The sequence below is a fragment of the Zalophus californianus genome, chromosome 12, assembly GCF_009762305.2.
Source record: "Zalophus californianus isolate mZalCal1 chromosome 12, mZalCal1.pri.v2, whole genome shotgun sequence".
Taxonomy (NCBI): domain Eukaryota; kingdom Metazoa; phylum Chordata; class Mammalia; order Carnivora; family Otariidae; genus Zalophus; species Zalophus californianus.
In genome coordinates this window covers 79,281,192-79,302,943 of record NC_045606.1, presented here as the reverse complement: position 1 = coordinate 79,302,943, position 21,752 = coordinate 79,281,192, and the positions used below count along the sequence as shown (strand labels likewise).

Genomic DNA, 21,752 nt, shown 5'->3' with positions numbered 1-21,752 from the left:
CCATATCTTTTGAAGCTAAATTGCTCAATTCCTTTAGTATGTTGTGTTAATTAACAGGATGAAACTGTGTTCTTATAGCCCTTCAATTTTTACAATTTCTGTATATGCCACATTCTGTGGACAATTTTGGTTGATACATCTATCATCTCTATCAGTGTGCAAGCTTCTGAAGAGCAAGGATACCAAATTATTTTCTTTGTATCTCAGATACAAACATGATCCCTCGTGAAAATACTGGATCTATGTGGAAATCCAACTTTGCTTCTGTAAACCTGATCATGTATAAAGATGTGTATTATATAAATTATTCCTGCCAACTCCTTTTCTATTCAGAGGTCTCTTTTCTTAACTGGGTTCATGGCCAAGTCTGCCATGGCAGAAATCTGTTTTGACATTCTGCCCGACGACAGCAATACAGGCACCTCCCCACACCCAATAAAAACATATCCATCTCCTTCCTCCTAGAGACATTTAGAGAGTTGCTTCTAAGGCCAGATGCTTTCCAAGTATTATATTAGTCAATCCTCTCAAGAACCCGAAAAGGTATGTATAATTGCCACTATATACAACGGAAGGTTAACTCTCTTAGGCTTGTATAGCTACTAATTGTTGGAGGCTGGAATTTGCCCTTTTCACTGTCCAACTCCAGAATCCATGCCTTTTCCAGTTCGCCCTGCAGCCTCCATTCTTTCCAAGTCCTAGTCACCTGATAGCTGTTTATGTATTCAAAGTAAACTAAACTAGTCCATATAACATATCCTTGCCAGATCATTATCAAGTTATCTCTTTTCATGGCTTACTTATGAAAACCTGGTTTTGACAATAGAATTGCGATTGGAGCAGAGCATAAAGGACAGAGCTAAAGAAAAGAGCAGCATTGGTCTAAGAGGACCCAAATTGTGAAAAGCGGCCATGACAACTCCCACACTTAGAATTCTTTAGTGGTTCCCCCTTGGTTTTTATTTGTTTAATAATAATTAGTGGGCCCCTACTAAGTCCCAGATACTGTTCATCACACTGTGGATATAGCAGCAAGTCAAATAGACCCAAATGACTTGCCCTCTTGATGCTTACATTATAGGGTGGTGGTGGGGAGTAAAAAGAGTTAAATGTGTCATGCTGTGACAGGTGTGCATGGGGAAACAGGGCAGGTTAAGAAGTTTGGGCGTGTCTTCCTTGTAAACTCCAAACTTCTTACTATGGTAGACAAAAGCTTTCACCATTTGGCCCATCATCTACTGTATACCACTGTAAAAACCACACTCAATGGTCCATCTTTCTGAAGTTCCTTCTGTCTTGTGTCTCCACACTAACTGCTGTTCAGTCTTCATCAAGGCAGACAGGTACACTTGGGATATTGCATTTTAAAAGACAAGGTTTATTACCATAATAATTTCTTGACATTTTTATTGCAAATTACAAACTACTCAGAAAGACATTCATTTGAAGTAAATTGGCATTATTTAAATCTTTACTTTTCTCAGAAATAACACTAGGCCTCTAAGTGTTATAGACCTTACAATCAGTCTAGATTGTACCAAGAATATAACAGATACCTGTTAGTTCTGTCTATACATCATGGTATGTGAGATATTTGCTGTAGACTCATGGCAATTAGAAAATACAAAGTTAGATATCATCTTACAAAGCAAATTCTATGCAATATTAATAATTAACATTCTACTCTGATTTTCAAAAGCAAAATGTATTATCAATGGATTTAGTAGTACTGCCCTGACTACAATTTTGAAAATTAAACATGCTAGCCAACATACTTTGTTTATCAATTAATAATAATCTCAGGTTCATTTTGATCATGAAAAAGCAATCTTTGCTCAAAAAATCAAAATACTATCTTGGCCATGAGTTTTGATTCACATTTCAAATATAAGTCTTTACGTATATAGGTATTATCACTTGCCTAAAAAAATCTAAGCTAGCTAAACTATTACATACAGAGATGTAAAAGATATTAAAACAATGTATGTAGACAGAAAATTTAATAAACACCGAGCTTGTACTTGAATAGGTTGTTTTATTGTTTCTTATTTCGAATATATACACTCTGATAGCCCACTTGAGGGGTTTTGGAGTTGGCTCCTACTATCAATCTGGCTTTGAGGCACCTACTAAGATCTTTACCAGGATCACATGGAGACCCTGTGGCAGGTGACATGACGGATAAGATACTGCTGGAAGTGGCAGATTTCCCCTTCCAGCTAGAAAGATGACCAGGGGGTTCTGCGTTTAGAAAAGCATCTATACAAACATCTCCAGCAACACATACTTTAACAGTATGAATTTCAGTCATATCAGCTCTCTCCTGACAACGGACATTGGCATAACAAGCGCAATAAAATTTGTTGGAAAATTGGTGCAGGTCTTCCAGTGTGGGTTTCCCTTGTACTGTGTATCTTCCACTTTTCTCAAGTTGAATAGCAAAATTCTCTGGGTTCAGGTGAAGATAGTCACTTGAATTCCAATGTTTCCTTATACACACTCCCTGCTCCTGGCAAAGCACTTGGTTACACATTTTGGCTGCTAGGGTGACGTTGATTATGTAAGGATTCAGTTTATTCTTCATGTAATTGTCTAGCTCTGTGCAAGATTGCTGTAAAATTATAAGAAGGTTAGAATATCAAGGGACAAGTTAGTTCATCTGTGAATTAATTCACTGTTATATGCAAGTTCTAAGGAAGCATGATAAAACAAGACCCAGGAAGAGGCAGGGAATAGTTTACCTTTTTGACCTTATCAAGCAAGATTATTCCGACTGTTTTTGTAACATTTGTAAGTAAGTTTCACATGCCATTTCATGTCAATGAATAATTGACCAGTTGAACCCTAACTTCAAACTAGCCTTGGACTTCTTTAATAATTCATAAACTAATGGCGCAGAATGGTAGAGCAGTTAGAGAATGGTCTCTGGGGCCCATCTTCCCTCATTGATCACAGTTCCATTAATGACTAGCTCTGTGACCTTGGGCATCTTGCAAGCATTCTTAGCTTCCTATCTGGATGACCTTGGGTGAATCAGTTAACCTGGCTACACTTCAGCTTCATCATTTGTAAAATAAGGATGATTATAGCACTTAACTCAGATGAAAAGATACAATGTATATAAAAGTGCTTAGCACAGGGCCCAGCATATCACTGGTTAGCCCTCAAGAAATTACAAATAAAGGTAATAAGAATCGTCTTTGTGGGACAAGTTTAAAGAGCATAAGAAAGATTTCTCGACTGCTGGCTCAAAACAACAAGATGTTGGTAAATCCATTGATACTACATTTTGCTTTTGAAAATCAGAGTAGAGTGTTAATTATTAATATTGCCTAGAATTTGCTTTGTAAGATGAGGTTCAACTGAGTATACTTTATGTTAAATGTTATGTATAGTTCAAGTTATGGGTGAATTATGACAGCTCTTTTACAAATATACTTATTTGGCAGAGCACAAGTGACAAGTAACGAAAATGATTCATCTTGAGACTGGTGCATTCTAAAACTGGGATGCTGTCTTTTTAAAAACACAGAAGATAGTCACTCGCTTTCTTTCATAATCCATAGTTCCACTGAGTAAGCTGGCTGTGCTAGTCCTCCAGCAGACCAAAGGAAGTGATGGTAGTAGATCAGAAGGCAAGCCAAGGCAGCTTCTACTTGACTCTATCTCATTATATTCCTTGAGGTGATGCCATCGATGGTAGGAAGAATAGGGCCTTCCAAGAATGTCCATACTCTAATGCCCTGGAACCTGTGACCATGTTACCTTGCATGGCAAAAGGAATGTTACACATATGATTGCAGAGAAGAGTATGGACCTTGAGAGATTATCCCAAGTTATCTGGATGGGCTCAATCTAATCACATGAGTCCTTTAAAAATGTAGAAACTTTTCCAGCTTGATTTAAAAAAAAATGAGATGGAAGAAAGAGAACAAATTCAAAAGTAAAGGAGACTCAACCCAGCATTGCTGGCTTTGAAGATAGAGAGGAGAGGGCCAAGAGCTAAAGTATGCAGTGAACTCTGGAAGCTGGAAATGACCCTTAGCCATAGTCAGCCAGAAAATAGACATCTCGTTGCTACAATCACGAGGAAATGAATTCTACCAACAACCCAGATGAGCAAATGAGGATCCTCCCCTGGAAAGGAATGCAGCCCTACCAACATCTTGATTTTAGTCCATTATGACCCATGCTGGACTTCTGAACTACAGAACTACAAGATAATAATTCTCTCTTGTTTAAACTAAGTGTGTTGTCATTATTATGGCAGCAATAGAAAACCTCTTCTTAATCCTAGTTTTGCATGGTGTTTAGAATAAAATTCAACTTCTCCCGACTTATATACAGCCTGATGTGAGGTAACCCTTCCTTCCTCTTGAACACCTACCTCTCCCTTACCCACTCTACCTTAGGCATGCTAGTTGTTTCATAAGCATGGCGGGTTCATTTCAAAGGGCGCTTACTTATTCCCTCTGCTTGGAATGCTCTTTCCTCTAATTTTTAACATGGTCGCTTTATCTTGTCATTCAGAGTGCAGCTTTAATTAAACCTCAGACACCTTTCCTATCTACTCTCTCACATCTGTTTTAATTCTCTGCATAGTACTTATCACATCAAATATTTTTCTTGTTTGTATATTGTTTCCCTCCAACATTAATATAAGCTCCATGAGTGCAGAGACTTTGCCAGTATTCTTCAACACTGTATCCCCTGAGCGCAAGATATATGAGAATTGATACAAGTTCACATGACAGTCTGAGTGACCACAGAGACAAGAGCTGGGCAAAAAGAGGAGTAAAGTATGACAATGGTTTGAGAATTGTTAGCCTACACAAGATGTAGTCTTTGGAAGGATCTGAAACGATTTCTAAAAGATAAGGCCTGGTTTATAGCATTTGTCAATTTCCATGGTATAAATACATCTGCCATGGCCAGTTTTAAGCTATCAACCTGACATCACTGAGTGATTGGAAATCAAGCACACGTTATGGTAGTATGGTGTGAAGAATCACATCATTACATACTATTTCCACTTATAGATACAATAGATGTAAAATTCCTCAAGAGATAATAATAAAGTGAAGTATGTAACTGATATATTTTGAGTATTTATTATGGTTTTTTTTTTAGATTTTATTAATTTATTTGACAGAGAGAGAGAGAGCACAAGCAGGGGAAGCGGGACAGGGAGAAGCAGGCCCCCCACTGAACAGGGAGCCCGATGTGGGGCTCGATCCCAGGACCTTGGGATCATGACCTGAGCCTAAGGCAGCTGCTTAACCAACTGAGCCACCCAGGTGCCCCGAGTGTTTATTACTTTTGTTTTTGACAGTACTTATTTCATTCTAAGTTTTGGTAATTTAATTTTTAATAATGATTGTGTTAACAACCAGTTCACAAAATTTCTAAATATTTAACAATCAGATCTCATGAGCTGGGACCAGTAGGAGCTGGCTGTCATACCACTGAATCTAATAAAATGGAGTGGAAGGAAATAGCTTGCTTACATTTGATAACAATTGTTTTAAGTCAATTTCAGTCATTAAACCTGCAGTTACCAGTTTCTCAAGTTGCCAATGAATCAGAGGAAATAAGATGAGTAATCCATGATTCTATTGATTACAAATGGCATAGAAAAAAGGGGAAGTAATGATAGAACTAGCATTCAGAATCAGCATTTGGGAAAAGTAAGCAGAAATACATAAAACAGAGACCACAGGGGGCAATTTCAAGGCAGTGTCATTAGGTAGAAAATAGCCATATTTAAATTGAAGAACTGTCCCTGTATGAAAAATGCTGAAGATGATCTGAGAGTCATGGTTGAAGAATGTAAATCTAAGATTAAAGTGCAATAATAATTTAAAAAAAAAAAAACAGGTGTGACAATTAAATAGTATGTCATGCCATACTACTAACTGGAGAAAGCCTGATTCACTCCTCATCAGAGTAAGCGTGGAGTTCTCAGCTCTTAAAAAAAAGAAAAAAAAATGGAAGTAGTATGGGAATTTATAAATGATTCCATCAGAGAATTTATAAGACCCTTGAGAAAGGTGTTTACAGATTTGAGAAACAGTGAATGAAAATTAGGAATATATTTGGGAGAATTATAATTCTTAAATGATTTTCTGACATGAAAGATTTTGCAAATGGGACATATGTCTTTCTCCAAACTTACATTATTTCTCTTTATCAGTGATCAAGCCAGAGATAATAGAGTTCTACCAAATAAGTAGAAGGGCTCAGATTACTTTGGAACAGTCTCATGATGGGAACTACTGTTGAGTACTTTTATAAATGAATTAACAATATAGCGAGTCTGTCTGGAGGACAAGAGAAAAAAAGGTCTCTTCTGGTCTTAGAGGGCTGTATAAAGTCTCTTCTCTCTAGGTCCTAGGATAAGTCTCCCGGGCCATGAGCTCCATGGGACATTCTCTATGGCACCTAAGTCACTCATATTTCCACGTTAGAGAAGGAAAAGTTGATCTCCAATTCAGCAGTGTCCATGTGATAGCTTTACTCTTGAGTCAAGAGGATTGAAGAGGTGGGGAAGACAGATCTGATACAGAGGATTAAATGAGGATGAAAATGAAGAGAGAAAAGGATTGGGTGGTGCTAGTTAAAGGCTTTTTGAAATAAAGAAAGTTCATTAGGAGGAAATAAAAACAAGTCATCCATGCAGGAAAAAAATGCCATTTTTTCCCAATAAAACAAGTTTTACTCAAAATTTTACGTAAAATAGACAATAGTACATATAACCTATGGAAAATAAAGAGGCATACCTTTTCCTCTCCCTTAGAGAAGTTTTGAACAATTTAGTAATATTTTTAAAAAGTAATTCCCAATTGCCTATGCACCCTTAGGTCCTCACTCCTGGATCCTTTTTCTTCCTCCCTGCCCAGCCCCCACCAAACCATTCCTCCCAAAGTCTTTCCCGTCTCAGAGGCCGCTTCCTTCAAGCCAAAAGCCTCGGAGTCATCTTAACCACTTCTCTTGTCCGTCCTACTCATCCGATCCCTCAGTCCAACCTCTCTGTTCTGCTGTTGGGTTATATTCAAACCACGCGCCAGCAGATACGGTCCAAGCCATCGACAGTTTCCTCTCCCTGCTCCTGCTCTTGCCCCTCCACCATTGGATCCTCAGCTCAGCTAAGTAAGAAACGTTTGTCAGAGATTGCAGCTCTTCTGCTCAAGCCTCCTTGCGGCCTTCCGTGTCACAGTGAAAGCCCCATGGTGGCCTACAAAGCCCTCCATCTGACCCTCGTATCTTCTCACTGACAGCACTCTTACCCCTTTCTTCCTTGCTCACTGCACTCTGGTCACACCTCCTCCATCTTTTTTTGACGAGCACTTTCCAGCCTGAAGGCTCTTGCACTTACCATCCCTGACTTGGTCCCTTGGAGGCTTGGTCCCTGGTTTCCATCAGGTCTCTGCTCCAGCAGCACCTCATCACAGAGGCCTTCTGTGACTGCCCCATCTTAAGCACTGCCATTTTATCTCTGTTTATCCTGCCTACACGGTTTCATTGCTCTTTGTTGCACCTATCACTACCTGACATTATCCTATCTAGATATGTTGTATTTCCACTTGTAAGGGTGCAGCTTCATGGTGAAGGGACTTCGCTTCGTTCACTGCTACCTTTCTAGCACCTAGAATTATCTGGCACTTAATCATAGGAGATGTTCAATAAACCAAGGGCCAGCAAACGTCTTCTGTATAGGGGCAGACAGTAAATATTTGGGGGTTTTGAATGATACAGTCTCTGCCATAACTATTCAATTATTTCTTCGTACAGTAAAAGCAGCCATAGACACCTAGACTAAGGCGCATGCCTATATTCCACTAAAACTTTACCGGTAGACACTAAAATTTAAATCTTACCTAATTTTCACCTATTATAAATACTATTCTTTTGGAGTTTTTTCCCATCCATTTAAAAGGGTAAAAATCATTCTTGGCCCCTGGCTGTCATTTGCTGACCCTTGTAATAAACTGCCATTGAATGACTAAATGAATAAGTAAAAGAAGTGCTTAATAAACAGTAATGGAATGAATGAAAGAATTGACTATTCTTTCATTGACTAGTTCATGGGTTTTTTGAGAAGAGACATATCACAGTAAAGTACAAAAAGCCAAACACCATGCCAGAACACTGAGTTTGTCATCCTGTTTTTGCCACTTGCTAACCACATAGCCTAGAGAATTTTGGTCAAGTTCACTGAATTTCTGTTTCCTCACCGGAAAACAGGTACAATTTTTTCTGCCTCATAGCATAACCACACAAATGAAGGACAGTTTGATGCAACCAGTATTAATTGAGCACCTACTACTGTGTGCCAAGCATAGTACTTATTTTATTATTCAGTACAGCAATCCTCAAAAACATTAAAAGAATACATGTTTTCATCTATTTCCTATCAATTCAACTTACCACATTTTTGGTTAAATTGAGGCTTCCCCATATTATCATTCCAGAGACACCTAGAGAAACTGTTTCACCGATTGTATTCACAAGGTCATCCTGGTGAATGTGACAGAAAAGAGTTAACAGAAATAAAATAGAAATGCTGTGCATAAGACAGTAACACCAAAGCTAAGAATTCTGACTTAACAACGATAATTCAAATATTTCCCCACTATTTCTATTTTTGTTGCCACCACGACCCCACTACAACAAAAATACAGATTTTTTTTCTGTTATTTTAATTACTTCTCTTGACAAACCCTGTGAAAGAAAAAAAAAGAGGACTGAGTTAATACATTGTCTATGCTACCTAGTTTTTTCGTTGTTAAGATATTATATGATTACATTAAAATGAAATACTTTCTTGAGACACCTGGGTGGCTCAGTTGGTTAAGCGTATGCCTTCAGCTCAGGTCCTGATCCCAGGGTCCTGGGATCGAGTCCCTCATCAGGCTCCTTGCGCAGTGGGGGACCTGCTTCTCCCTCTGCCTGCTGCTCCCCCTGCTTGTGCTCTCTCTCTCTGTCTCTCACAAGTAAATAAATCTTAAAATAAATAAATAGGGGTGCCTGGATGGCTCAGTCGTTAAGCGTCTGCCTTCGGCTCGGGTCATGATCCCAATGTCCTGGGATCGAGCCCCGCATCGGGCTCCCTGCTCAGCAGGAAGCCTGCTTCTCCCTCTCCCACTCCCCCTGCTTGTGTTCCCTCTCTCGCTGTGTCTCTCTCTGTCAAATAAATGAATAAAATCTTTAAAAATAAATAAAAAATAAAATATATTCTTATTTTGCATTTATATAACAATGCAGAACTACCTGTGTGCATATTCCTAAAGGATGTTAAAAGCCAAATCTCACTCCCTTCAAAAATGATGTTGAATTCCACTAAACGCCTTTTGTGGATACTACTTCATAGGCCTCACACCTTGATTCACTCACCTCAGAAAGATATTTCAAAGACACATCAGTAAAAACTGGACGGGTATATACAAAAATTGGAAGTGGATGTTTAACACTGGATACTTTAGAAACCCGGATGGTTTCCCAAATACGATTGCGGACATAGAAAGCCGCGTACGGAGAAGATTTTAATTTGCTATTCAGATAAATGGATGGGAAAAGGGCTGTGCTTTCCTTCCACATCCAGTTGAGTTCGTCATTTCTTTTCTTTTCTAAATCAAAGCAACTTCCATTGTAACCAGGGGTCTTATAATTATGATTGTAACAGTCAGGAAAGAGATAATAACCCCATAAATAATTTGGCCGAAGGAATTTTCCCAGTTTTAAGGTCTCTTGCATGAAACATTTTCCTGCCTTTTCAAAATCTGCTTTGGCTATCTTGGTGGCCTCTGTGGCATTAAGTTCTATATGTTGTTGCTGAGCCAAGTCAATAGACTGGCGCTTGTAAATATCTTTAGGTTTCCAGTTTCTTGCCCAGACAGGCCTCCAGTTTTCCCAGTCAATGACAGCCAGGCCAATGGTGTCTCTTTGTATGTAATGCTCAATATCTTCCTTGGCTTTCTCCAAGTGCTTTTTTAAGTTTCCAGCCTGGGGGATTCCTCCATTCACATTTTTCCCAGTCTTTTCATTTATGTGAGGATAGTAGCCAAGTCTGTCAGCATAAAATAATGTAATGCCTTGTCCTGTGGCACTTTTTTGAGGGCTTCCTACTAAAGAGAAAAGGTTCAGATCTAGCTGCACGTTAAACTTTTTAGCACAAAGTTCAGTTGGGGCATTCCAGCCCCAGAGGAAAGATACACTGGGGATAAAAGGGGATGCTCTGAACTCCTGAGTCAAGCAACATGGAATCAGAAGGAAGGTGAGCACTGCTTGGGTGATTCCGCTGGACCCCACAAAACTCCTAAAGAAGATATGCTGGAACCTGAGCACACCCATTGCAAAGGTTAATGACTATGAAAATTTCTTCCCAAACACTTCGGCTTGTCCGATATTTCATCCAAGATCTAAGTACAGAAGAGAGAGAGTGGAATGAAGCCACTTTGGTGGATAAAAGGGTATAATGATCACGTTATTTTAAATATTCTTCTTCTTCATATTTCAAGAATATTTTGCAAGTTGCTTCATCTATAACTGGAAAAAAATAAATATAGAATATATTGTTACACTATGTTTCTGTATCAAGACTATCAACTTTATCAAGTTCTCAACTTGGAAGTGCAGTAGTTTAATTCAGTTTTCCAAGCTGGAGCACTCCTGTGTTTGAATCAATAAAATTATTTTCTCTTCTGTATGATACAGATCCTATAACAGCTTACATTTGTCTCGTCTTTCCAAATCATGACTGAGCCTACAGAGAGGTGAATGTAGCTATTTTTCCTTTTGCCTTCCCGCTTGTGTAGAATGCTATGCAAAGCATTGCCTTAGCAAAGTCTTGTTAAATAGAATTCCAGTTGAACCTCTTATTTTTGTTTCTTGAAAGACCACATTAAAGTGGCATACCAAAAATTGAAAACAACCTCTCATAAAACTATGAGATTTCATCTTTTTTTTTTTTGAAGGGGGCAGGTAGAGGAGGAGGCAAAAGTCACTTCTCGTCACTTCTCCCAGAAGTACTGTAACAAAAGCGTGCTTGAGACTATTGAATTAACCAAAATCTCCTACTGAGGAACAAGTTTAAGTGTTATTTGGAACTGTGCTCCATCATATCTCAAATTGAATGAAAGATTAAGTAAGAGATGCACTATATTTATAGATACCTGTGTGTATACACACACACACACACACACACACACACACACACACACACACGTACATACCCAAAATTTATGTATAGGTACAAAAAATAGGTAAAAATTTTTTTATGAAACAAAATATCTCTTCTTTATACATCTTTGGACAAAGTCTTGGGGCACAGAATTGGGGGCAGACCCGGGTTAGCATCTAGAAAAGCATCTCTTTAGAAGATCTACTAGAGACTTTACATAAGAATCTCATCTCCCAGGAGATCCTGGGTGGCTCAGTTGGTTAAGTAGCTGTCTTCGGCTTGGATCATGATCCCAGGGTCCTGGGATCGAGTCCTGCATCGGGCTCCCTGGTCATTGGAGAGTCTGCTTCTTCCTCTACCCCTCCCCCCTGCTTGTGATCTATCTCTGTCTTGCTTTCTCTCTGTCAAATAAATAAAATCTTTTTAAAAAAATAAAAAAAAGAATCTCGTCTCCCTAGAAAATCTTATCTGACTTAACTCCAGATAATTAGCATCTCTCCACTAGTATGTATAAGGCCTGTTCTCAATTTATACCTATTAGATTACTTCTCAAATGTCCTTTCTCCCCATGTCTGGATAATAGCTTCCTAAAGCACTCCTGCTAAGCCTTTGGTACCCCCTGCCCCAATTCCAAATAGTAGTATTTGCCCAGAAGTCCTTTCAGGGTCCAACCACCCAACTTGTGTTCAGTGGCGTCCAGGCCAGAAGCCTGTTGGTTTTAATGTCTTCCTAGAGCATTGGCAAGTCAATACCATTCCTTAAAAAAAAAAAAAAAATCAATGTATCTCAGAATTAATTTAAAAGCTCAAGATTTGAAGACATCCAAAATCCTTTTAATTAACTTTTATTCTTGTTTTAAAGAAATTTTGTCACTAAAAATGCATGTTAGTTAAAACCTATGAACCAGGAATGTTTTGTCTGAGAATTGGTCCAAAATTATTTTGTAATAAAAAACAACATAGGTAGATATAGATACTTAAAATGTATCATTTACCACTATGTATTGTTGTGTCTAAATCAGAACAGGAGAAAATATTAAAAGCAGACAATGATGAGATGCTTAAGCAGACATCAGAGCTAGTTATAAAGATAGTTAAGTAACATGTAAAGATGCTTGCCTAAAATACTAGTAAGCAGGGACCAACTAGCTCCTTGCCTTGATGCTACTGAAGACAAGCAGTTTTTTGAGATATACAGAAACGTAAGCACATGCTTAAGGAGTTAAAGAAAATCCAGAGATATAAAAGAATATTCATATTTCCTGAGGCTCCATTACATATTTTTGATCTTCTAATTTTCTTCCATTCAACTACCATATAGTTTCTCAAATAAAAACTGGGAGAAAAATAAAATTTAAGGCTAGAATTTTGTTTGCCAGAACAGATTTGAAGCTCAGCTTCTCCTTAGTGGCAAGAGGAAAAATAACCATCCACTTTCTTACTGTTTATTCACTAGGATGCTTGTTCAAGGGGTTCTCCTTTTACCTTTTTTTTTTTTTTTAAAGAGAGAGAGTGTGCGCATAAGCATGCGAGTGTGGTGGGAGGGGCAGAGGGAGAGGAAGAGAGAATCCCAAGCAGACTGCAGATGAGTGGAGCCTGACATGGGGTTCTATCTCATGACCCATGAGATCACAGCCTGAGCTGAAATCATGAGTCGGACACTTAAGTGACTGAGCCAACCAGGCACCCCTCATTTTACTTTTTGAAGGAGTTGGTGGTTGGAATTTTTGAGGTAAGGAGAAGACAGCCACAGACAGAAAAAGCCAAACAAAACAGCTAAATTCCTTGGCTTAATTCTAAGCTCTTCTTTTCTATAACAAATGCTTTCTTTCTAGAAAATCATAATTAACAGATGTAGAAGTCAGTCACAGGACTGTCTTCAGAATCCACTCTTCTGGTATTCTTACTTCCTATAAGGAGTCCATGTATATTATCTCAATGGAATTAAGAACTGAATTTAGATACAATCCTCTCACTATTAAAATTGTTACAGATTTTGAATATAAATTATTATTATAAATATAAAGGTGAACATTCAGAATAGTGGACAAATTGTGAGAAAGCCAAGATTATAACTTTGGTAAAAGCTCAGTGAGGACTGAAGGGAGGGACAGAGTGGAGAGTCCCAAGGTTTAAGATGTCTTTCCCCAGCACCTCCGAGGTGCCCATTACCCTACTGCCCCCAGAACAACTGAACATGATAAAGGCATGGTTATAATACTCATCAAATGGCCCCTAGCCTCAGGATGCTGTAGGTAACTTTAATGTATCTAAATTACCTCTGTAAATACTTCAGGAATCATTCGTTAATATGAAAAATAAAAAGCAAAACTTCACGTGAGCAGCTGGCCCCAAATTTATTGCCTTGGTACCCCTGGTATACTAATTACATTTGGTAGGCTGTGTATTATTTCTGAAGTACTACTTGGTCTCTAATTTCAAGTCAAAGGTTGACTTCTACCTCCAGTTACAAGTCATATTAAATCTAAGCTGAGTTCTGAGCAAACTTAAGAGACCAGCATAATATCCCCAAAGCAGAAAAATCTATGTGCAATTTTCTTCTCTTAAAGCAAAAATTTATTCATGCTTTCAGGAAAGAAAGGAGCCTTCAAACAAGATTTTTTTTTGTAGGAAATTTCTTATTAAGCTATGATGTTTTATAAATAACTTGGCCAGAAATAGATATGATGATAAACTTGATTAAACAAGAGAAGTTAAGGGGCACCTGGGTGGCTCAGTTGGTTAAGCATCTGCCTTCGGCTCAGGTCATGATCCCAGGGTCCTGGGATGGAGTCCCACATCGGGCTCCTTGCTCAGCGGGGAGCCTGCTTCTCCCTCTGCCTGCCACCCCCCCCCCCCGCTTGTGCTCTCTCTCTCTCTCTCTGACAAATAAATAAATAAAATCTTTAAAAAATAAACAAAACAAGTTAATATTGTTTTTGGTGGCATTCCATCAACTCCTTCCTTCCCCTTTTCCTTTATTATTATTATTATCATCATTATTATTCCTCTCCTCTGGTTCCTTCTCCTACTCTTGTCTTAACTTTGTCAGTGTCTCCCACAGATAATTTTTTCACAGGCTGGAACTCCTCAAGGCTAAAGAAATTGCTCATTCCTGGGACCCATGGCTGGTTCAGTCGGTAGAGCATGTGACCCTTGATCTTAGGGTTGTAAGTTTGAGGCCCACATTGGGTGTAGAGATTACTTAAAAATAAAATCTTTAAAAAAAAAGAAAAAGAAATTAACCTGTGTATCTACTACTAAGCACTAAGTGCCAAACTACTGCCACTAACGAGGTAGCTTTCAAAACATGGCATGTTACAGAACTAATTCTTCTTCAGAGATACCATATCTGATTATCCTGATCAGGCTATGCAGTAGAAAGAAAAAAAGACAACTTATTTTTGAAGCAAAATTTTAAAAGTTTCCTCTGAAATGTCAGCAGGTCAGAAATTGCTCCAGAAAAATCTAAATGCTCTTCAGTATTCAACGTGTTGGGTGAGAAAAAGCAGCTCTTTGCCCAGTCAGTTATGGAATTAAGGAAAGACCTAATCTTTTGAAATGTTATTATGTGATGGAGGAAGGGGCACGTGTGTGTGTGTGTGTGTGTGTGTGTGTGTGTGTGTATGTGTGCATTGAATCCCAGCAAATTCAAGTGCCTTATAGTAGCAAAAAAGATTGGTAAGGATGGCAAATTAACACCAAAATGCTATAAATTTTTTATTAGCATTTGAAATAAGTTTAAGAACCCAATGGTAAAACAAATCCTAATTACAGTTGTTTTGATTATTAACCATTTTGTTAAATTAATAAAAGAGTTCTGTCATGTAATATAGATGAAGAATGAATTGGTTTCAAGGAAGTACAGCATTTATGGTAAAAGTAATTTCTCGTTACCAAATTAAAATGAATTTATATTTTCAAAGTGATTAAGAAGCCATGTTTGACATTTGTTCGTTATAGGAAAATACTCGTTTTCAGAATCCTGTTCCTTTCTCTAAGGTGGGAAGGGGGAGGGGAGAGGAGAAAAAAGAGAACCAAATAAATAACAAAATCCCTCAAAAGCAGTTCCCAAAATCAAATTTTATTTAATTGCTATTGTAGAACATAGAGATATAATTTATACATGTTCATTTTATGTCATAAAATTTTGTCCTGTTGGGCCATGATATAATTAGAAAGCAATACATCTAAGGAGCTAGAAAACCACATGATTAAACATGAATTGTAAATATCGAAGCCTTAAGCAAGTTATATTGATAAGGTGTAAAAGATATTAATATTTCAGCTTTTGAAAATGCAAGATAGTTCCATAGCAAGAGTGTTTAATTGAAAATAAGAAAGTAATTCATCTCACTCTTAGAAGGAAATTCCTTTGGAAAGAAGGTGAAGGTGCCTATAATAACATTCTGTGTCCGTAATGTCTTTATAGACCTGAGAGGCCTTATAAAAGAAGGTACATAATATACCCTTAATTGTTGGATTAGGTTGTTGTTCAAATTTCCAAGCCACTTAATTGATACTCAATAGATACTTACATGAGTTAATTAGTTAATTAAATGAATGAGCTTGATATACTTTGAATTTCAGTAAACTCAAAATTACAGCCTGAAGATGTTTGAACAAAATCAAAATATGTCACCCAGAATCCACAGAGCTGTCAAAGGAAAACCAGAACAGTAGGGTAGAACTGGACTCAATTCCAAATACAAGAAAAAGTGGGACTTTATAGCCAAAGAGCAAAGTTAGAGCGGGCGGGCGGGGGGGGGGGGTGGTGTCTGTGGATGGAAAATTACTAAGAGGGAACATCAGGGGTAAGGGAAGATTTTGGCTAAACTGACCTAACAGGATTCTTGCTAAAGTCAGGCCAGGGGGATCAGGCAAAACCAGGGGGACAGTAGAAGATAGGAAACCTAATCAGATATCCAAGGTGACCAGATAGGGAGGATGGGAATTCTTGCTAAACTGAATTAACAGGATTCTTGCTAGAACTAGATTCTACAGGGAAGGATACAGAAGCCCAGCGTTTTGAGGCTTAGTCAAAGAGAGTTCAGGGGCACCTGGGTGGCTCAGTCGTTAGGCATCTACCTTCAGCTCAATTCGTGATCCCAGGGTCCTGGGATGGAGCCCTGCATCAGGCTCCCTGCTCTGTGGGAAGCCTGCTTCTCCCTCTCCCGCTCCCCCTGCTTGTGTTCCCTCTCTCGCTCTGTCTCTCTGTCAAATAAATGGATAAAATCTTTAAAAAAATATCTTTAAAAAAAAAAGAGAGAGAGAGAGAGTTCAATGAGCCTGATTGGCTTGGTCAATAGAGAATCTTTGTCAGTCCCCACTATGGTGCATGCTGGATGAGTTAATCATTTAATTAAGTAAATAAACTCAATGTACTCTGAATTTCAGTAAACTCAAAATTGTGGCTTATGGTACCACTTTAAGATGAAAATGTTCAAATAAAAAACAAAGTATAGCATCCAGAAGCCACAGAGTTCAAACATTACTCAGAAGACAGTTATGTCTTCTATAGCCAAGCGTGAGGCACTGACACACCCAGATATGACTGAAACTAAGTACTTGAATAATTGAATACAGTCTTTAAGAGTCTCTAAAATCCTAGAGGCTAGTTAACACAATAACCTCACTAGGGATACTCTCTGCAATACCATTTGTCAAGCCCCAGACTGAGCTTAGTAATGCCTGGCTTGGAGGCAACCCAACATCCCACCATCATAAACCTGGGACCAGTCGTAGTTCTTCTGTAATTAGAGTGTCTCAGCTGCCTCGTACAAATAGGCAAAAAACCTTAGTATCACTCAAGTCAAAGTTTAGGAATAACAAGCACCTCCACGATAACTAGAGCCTTGCACAATGAAGTTCACAAAGGTATACCAGCTATGATATGGGCTATGAGTTTACAATTGGTCTTCTGTTAGCAATAACTAATGTTTCTCTTCCCTTGACCAGTCATATGACTTTTGGGTTTTTGTGTCTCTGAATTGTCAAAGTCATAGTTACTAAACCTACATGTGGGATTATATCAAAGATCCAAATGGCCACTACAGTCTAATACAAACAGAAAACACCTATTTGCTCATAAATGTCCTTTGTTCAAAGGCAGTAGGGACCTAACTGCATCGAATGTGATTAAGCACATTTGCAAATGCATTGAAAACAAACATATGAGCGCAGTTTCAAAAGACAATACAAAAGATGTTTTCCTTCTTATCAATTTGATGGGCGCCTATAGAAATACAAGGCTCCTAAATGCTGCACGTAGGATGCAGACTGTTTTTTTCTTCTTAGGATAGAAGACTGATTCAAAAATCTTGTCAGAGTTTTAAGTGATTTAATATTTATCTTCCTAAAAACACATCTTCTACAGTCCACCTTAAGAATGTACATTTTGTGAAAGCAAAACTATAGTTGAAGTCTCAAGCAAGCAAATGTCTTCCCAACCTATTCATTTCTTTCTCCACTTGTAAGGAATATGTGGCAACTCAGTTTAGTCCAGCTTTTCAGCCAGGATCTAAAGTAAAATAAAACTCAAATCTTTCATTACCCATAGGAAAGTCCCTCTTCCTTTGAGAAAGAAGAGTTTTGTGGTGACAGGCTCTTGTAGACCATATGCATTCCATATGAGAATTATATATGTTTCATTCCAGTGGGATCCTGCCTTGCAAGTCTTGTACAAATCTCTTTGCCCTGGATCTTTAAAAATCTATTCTGAGCATAGAGATATATCTCTCAGTGACTGCTCCCACTGTGTAGCCTTTCCAAACACAACTGACTATTGAAGTGTTCATTTCTGATTGCCACCAAGGAGAGTTTTAATGTATAAAGTCTCTCATAAAAATTGTACTTATCTCTTAGTACCAGTCACAGTTTGTGTTCAAATTTGAAATAAGTCTATCTTTCTCACTAAACTGTGAGCTCAATACTGTGTCCCCAGTTCCCAGTACTATGCCTGGTATGCAGTAGAAGGTCCAAAAGTACTTAATTGTCTGGGTGAATGAGTGAATCTATCCATCAATTAATTCTTTGATCAGATTATTTTTTCCTTCTCCCCAGTTCACTAAATTATTTTAAATTTCCTACCATTCTCCCAAAGCACAAGTTCACCTATTGGATAAAATCCAATTTATTTTATCCTAAACATTAACAAGATAAGGAGTTAAAACAGTTGAAGAAATAACAGTAGCTACTGTGACCTCACATTGTGGCATGGAAAGTAAGATTTATCTCAGAGATTATAATTAGCAGGGATTTTTAAGATTACTAATTCAAATCTAATCCTATTCTCTCAGGAGGGTCCCTAACTGCGACCATGCTCTCCAGCTAATGATGTGCTATAGCTCAAGATTAGAACAAATATGCCACAGAGCATCACTATTTATTGGTGTCTCCCTTTGCAATGACTCTTCTCTCCTCATACATCCACTTTTAATTTTTTTCTTCCTATCTTAACTGAGTCTTCCATCTGCCAATGGGACCTGAAGCTTGGACACCCACAGCTAAAGGGATTAAGGAGCCCAGAACCAGAAAAGGATTGAGACGTTATTCCCATTTTTAGTTCCATCATGCAAGAACTGGAAGATTCGAATTAATCTATCTTTAGGTATTAACTTTTTAAAAGTATATTGGTGATACCTAGATCAATCTCACTCCCAGAGATGCTGGGATGATATGTGAAATGATATCTATGAAGTATTTTTTACAAGAAGCTATGCAAATCTAGGGTGCAGTATTATTGCCCCTGGACTACCTATATTATGAAATCTTGCTTATTATGGTTCATTTGCATTTACCCCAAACTATAAGACAGCTGTAGTAAGGTGTAGAGACAGTAGTTTTTGACTTATAGCAACCCGAAAAGTCAATATATATAATTAGATTAGGGGTATCTCTAGAAAAATTTAGGGATTGCGAATTCCTAGTCCAAGGATGCCAAAGAAATGTTTACTGGGGATGCTGAAATTTTTAGAGGACACGGAAAAGTTTGGGGGTAATAGCGGGACTCTAACTCCTCTTTAAAGAGCGTGCTCAGTGAAAAAGGCAGAAGGGAAGAAGAAGACTCATAGAAGCAAAATTTACTTCAAATTGTAGAAATTCAGTAAAAGTTGTATTTATTTACAATTAAGTTACCCCCTTATCTTCACCTAGAGGTTGGGAGGTTGCTGCTGTTCAGCCTTGACAGAGATCACATGCTTCTAGTTCAAGGAAATAGGAGAGCCCAGATAATGCCTCCACAGTGAGATCACCTCTGGCCTAAACCTAACTACAAAGAGCATTGCTGACCAAGGGTGAAACATCACCTAAGCCTTTTAGGTGCATCTTAGGCCAAAATGGAGAGTAGTTGTGAGCATGATTATCTAAGAAAGTGATGTTGGAGAGGCTTATTTCTAGCATTTTTCCCCCAAGTTCAGGCCACAGACTATTAGTGGGCCATAAAACTGATTTAATTGGTTGTAATGAGCATTTTTTAAAAAAGAAGTGAAATTGACTATCATAGAGTGGATTGGCTAGGCTAGGCTAGAGCAGGGCAGGACAGAATCAGAAGCACAAGAATAACATCATCACATATAGTAAACAGATTATTTTATGAACCTTTTCTGTCTGTTATATATTTACAAATGCATGCACTGAGTCACAACATAAAATGTATTTTTTACTGTGGCACAAACGGGTCAAGCCACTCTGATTGCAGAAGCGTTGGAGTCTGAAGTACCTGGGTTTTGAGTGCTGAGAATAGGCCCTTGCTTATTAAGTGGCCTCCAACAAGTTCTCAAATCTCATTAATTTAATTTCTTCAGCAACCAGAGTAGAATTCTGATCTGTCTGAAGATTCCTTAAAGTAATGTCTATAAATCACTAAACTGCTATAAAGGCTCCCACGTGCATGTAAAAATATTAAATAAAGTTTGTATGTTTTTCTCATGTTAATCTGTCTTTTGTCAGTTCAACTCACATGCTCCAGGTGCAGAATCTAACAGGGTTAAGGCAAGTTCTTTTTTCTCCCATACACCTGACCCAGAGTAAATACCAAATAAATGTAAGTTGTTCCTGTTATTATTAATAATATCCCTTGCCTCCACCCTCTTGTATGAAAGACAGGGAAAAGCATTAACAAAAGAAGGCGAAGTCCAAGACTATTTCATGATTCATAGACCTGCTAGCATTAAAGCTTCCCTAGGAAATTAAAAAAAAATTTTTTTTACTCTAAATATGTGAGCATTATGGAATTGTTCTGATAGAACTGAAATACTCAACAAATTCATACCGCCATGGAGCCAGATCTGATGATGGCATTCATCAGCAATGGTGTTCATCAGCACACAGCGTGATCTGAGAGGGAACCTACATGAGAAAATCTTCATGGATCATGACTCTATCAGCAGATCAGACTGGCCTTCATGTGCCTTGCATTAATTTGGCTGTGACTGCTTCTTGGCATCTTATGGAGGAGTCTACTAAGAAAGCAACCTTTTCAAGCTCAGACTTCAAACTCTTCACTCAGCCCAATGGAAATATTTTTCTAACTTGTCAAATGTGATTTATCCAGACAGTTTTCAGCCTTTATATCGGATTAGTGGAATAAGTAAGTGGCATATAAATAAGTGACATTTAAAACGAATAATAGCAAAAATTATTAATATAGAATTCAGATATCTCTACAGTGTTCGGTGATTATATATTAGTTTGGCTGAATGAGCTGGCTCTGCTTCCATTTCACAAAAGAGGAGGAAGAGCCGTTACCAAAACTCAAAGAAGTGATGGTTAACAAAATTATTTCTCAGCATCAAATTTCCTTTGGCTCTTAGCATGTTTATTACCTCTACGAGGTACAAGAACTCACTAATAATCATTATTGTTGTTATTAAAATAAACAATACATCTAACATATCACATATATCAAAATGTGTGACAGATACTATCCAAAAAGAAAAATTAATTACAAAGTCAGCCTTCCAATGCCATTCGAAAGATGGCATTAGAAAGATCTAATGCCATTAGAAAGATCCATTAGTACCTAGACTTATCTGTGCCCCCCTACACTCTTCCATAAAAACCTGAGCACATTTACCCTTGTCAATGAGAAGAGCAGGCAGTTGTACTTGTCTCTTCACCAAGAGCAGAGGAGAGCAGAAGTACCCTATGGTTCTCACCTGAGACAGGGGAAACAGGAACTCAGAGTGACGGGCGACTAAGGATCCGGCTAATTTATGAAGGGATGGGAGTGTCCCTAAGACTCACCTACTGGGAGATGGCTCAAGGAAAAAAAGGAATTCTGAGAGAATGGGGAAATCAGAATTTCTGCAGCAGAGATTCTGCTTTAGAATTTTTGAAGCATTTGGACCAACTATGAAGTTGGGGGATGGACCAAGTATGAGGGTGGGGGATGGGGACAAGATCTTTATAAGACCTACTATTTTGCTACCAAAAAAAAAAAAAAGCACAAAACAGAATAGACAGATAACAAGATAACTTCAAAGATTTAAAAAGAAACTTCCAAGGCACGTGTTCACTTGTCAACATAATTACAGGGCAGTGAGTCTCTCGAGGTTGAATCTAATTCGTACTTT

General features: G+C 38.1%; 1 protein-coding gene across 1 annotated transcript; it reads right to left on the bottom strand.

The window, feature by feature from the left end:
• Positions 1-2,018: 2,018 nt before the first annotated feature.
• On the bottom strand, positions 2,019-21,450 carry SPAM1 (sperm adhesion molecule 1). The gene is made up of 4 exons (XM_027574155.1): positions 21,336-21,450; positions 9,394-10,545; positions 8,428-8,517; positions 2,019-2,611 (listed from the first exon to the last, which is right to left on the bottom strand). Exons 2-4 carry the CDS (start codon positions 10,348-10,350, stop codon positions 2,036-2,038), a joined length of 1,623 nt encoding a protein of 540 aa, XP_027429956.1. The 5' UTR covers positions 10,351-10,545; positions 21,336-21,450; the 3' UTR covers positions 2,019-2,035.
• Positions 21,451-21,752: the final 302 nt, after the last annotated feature.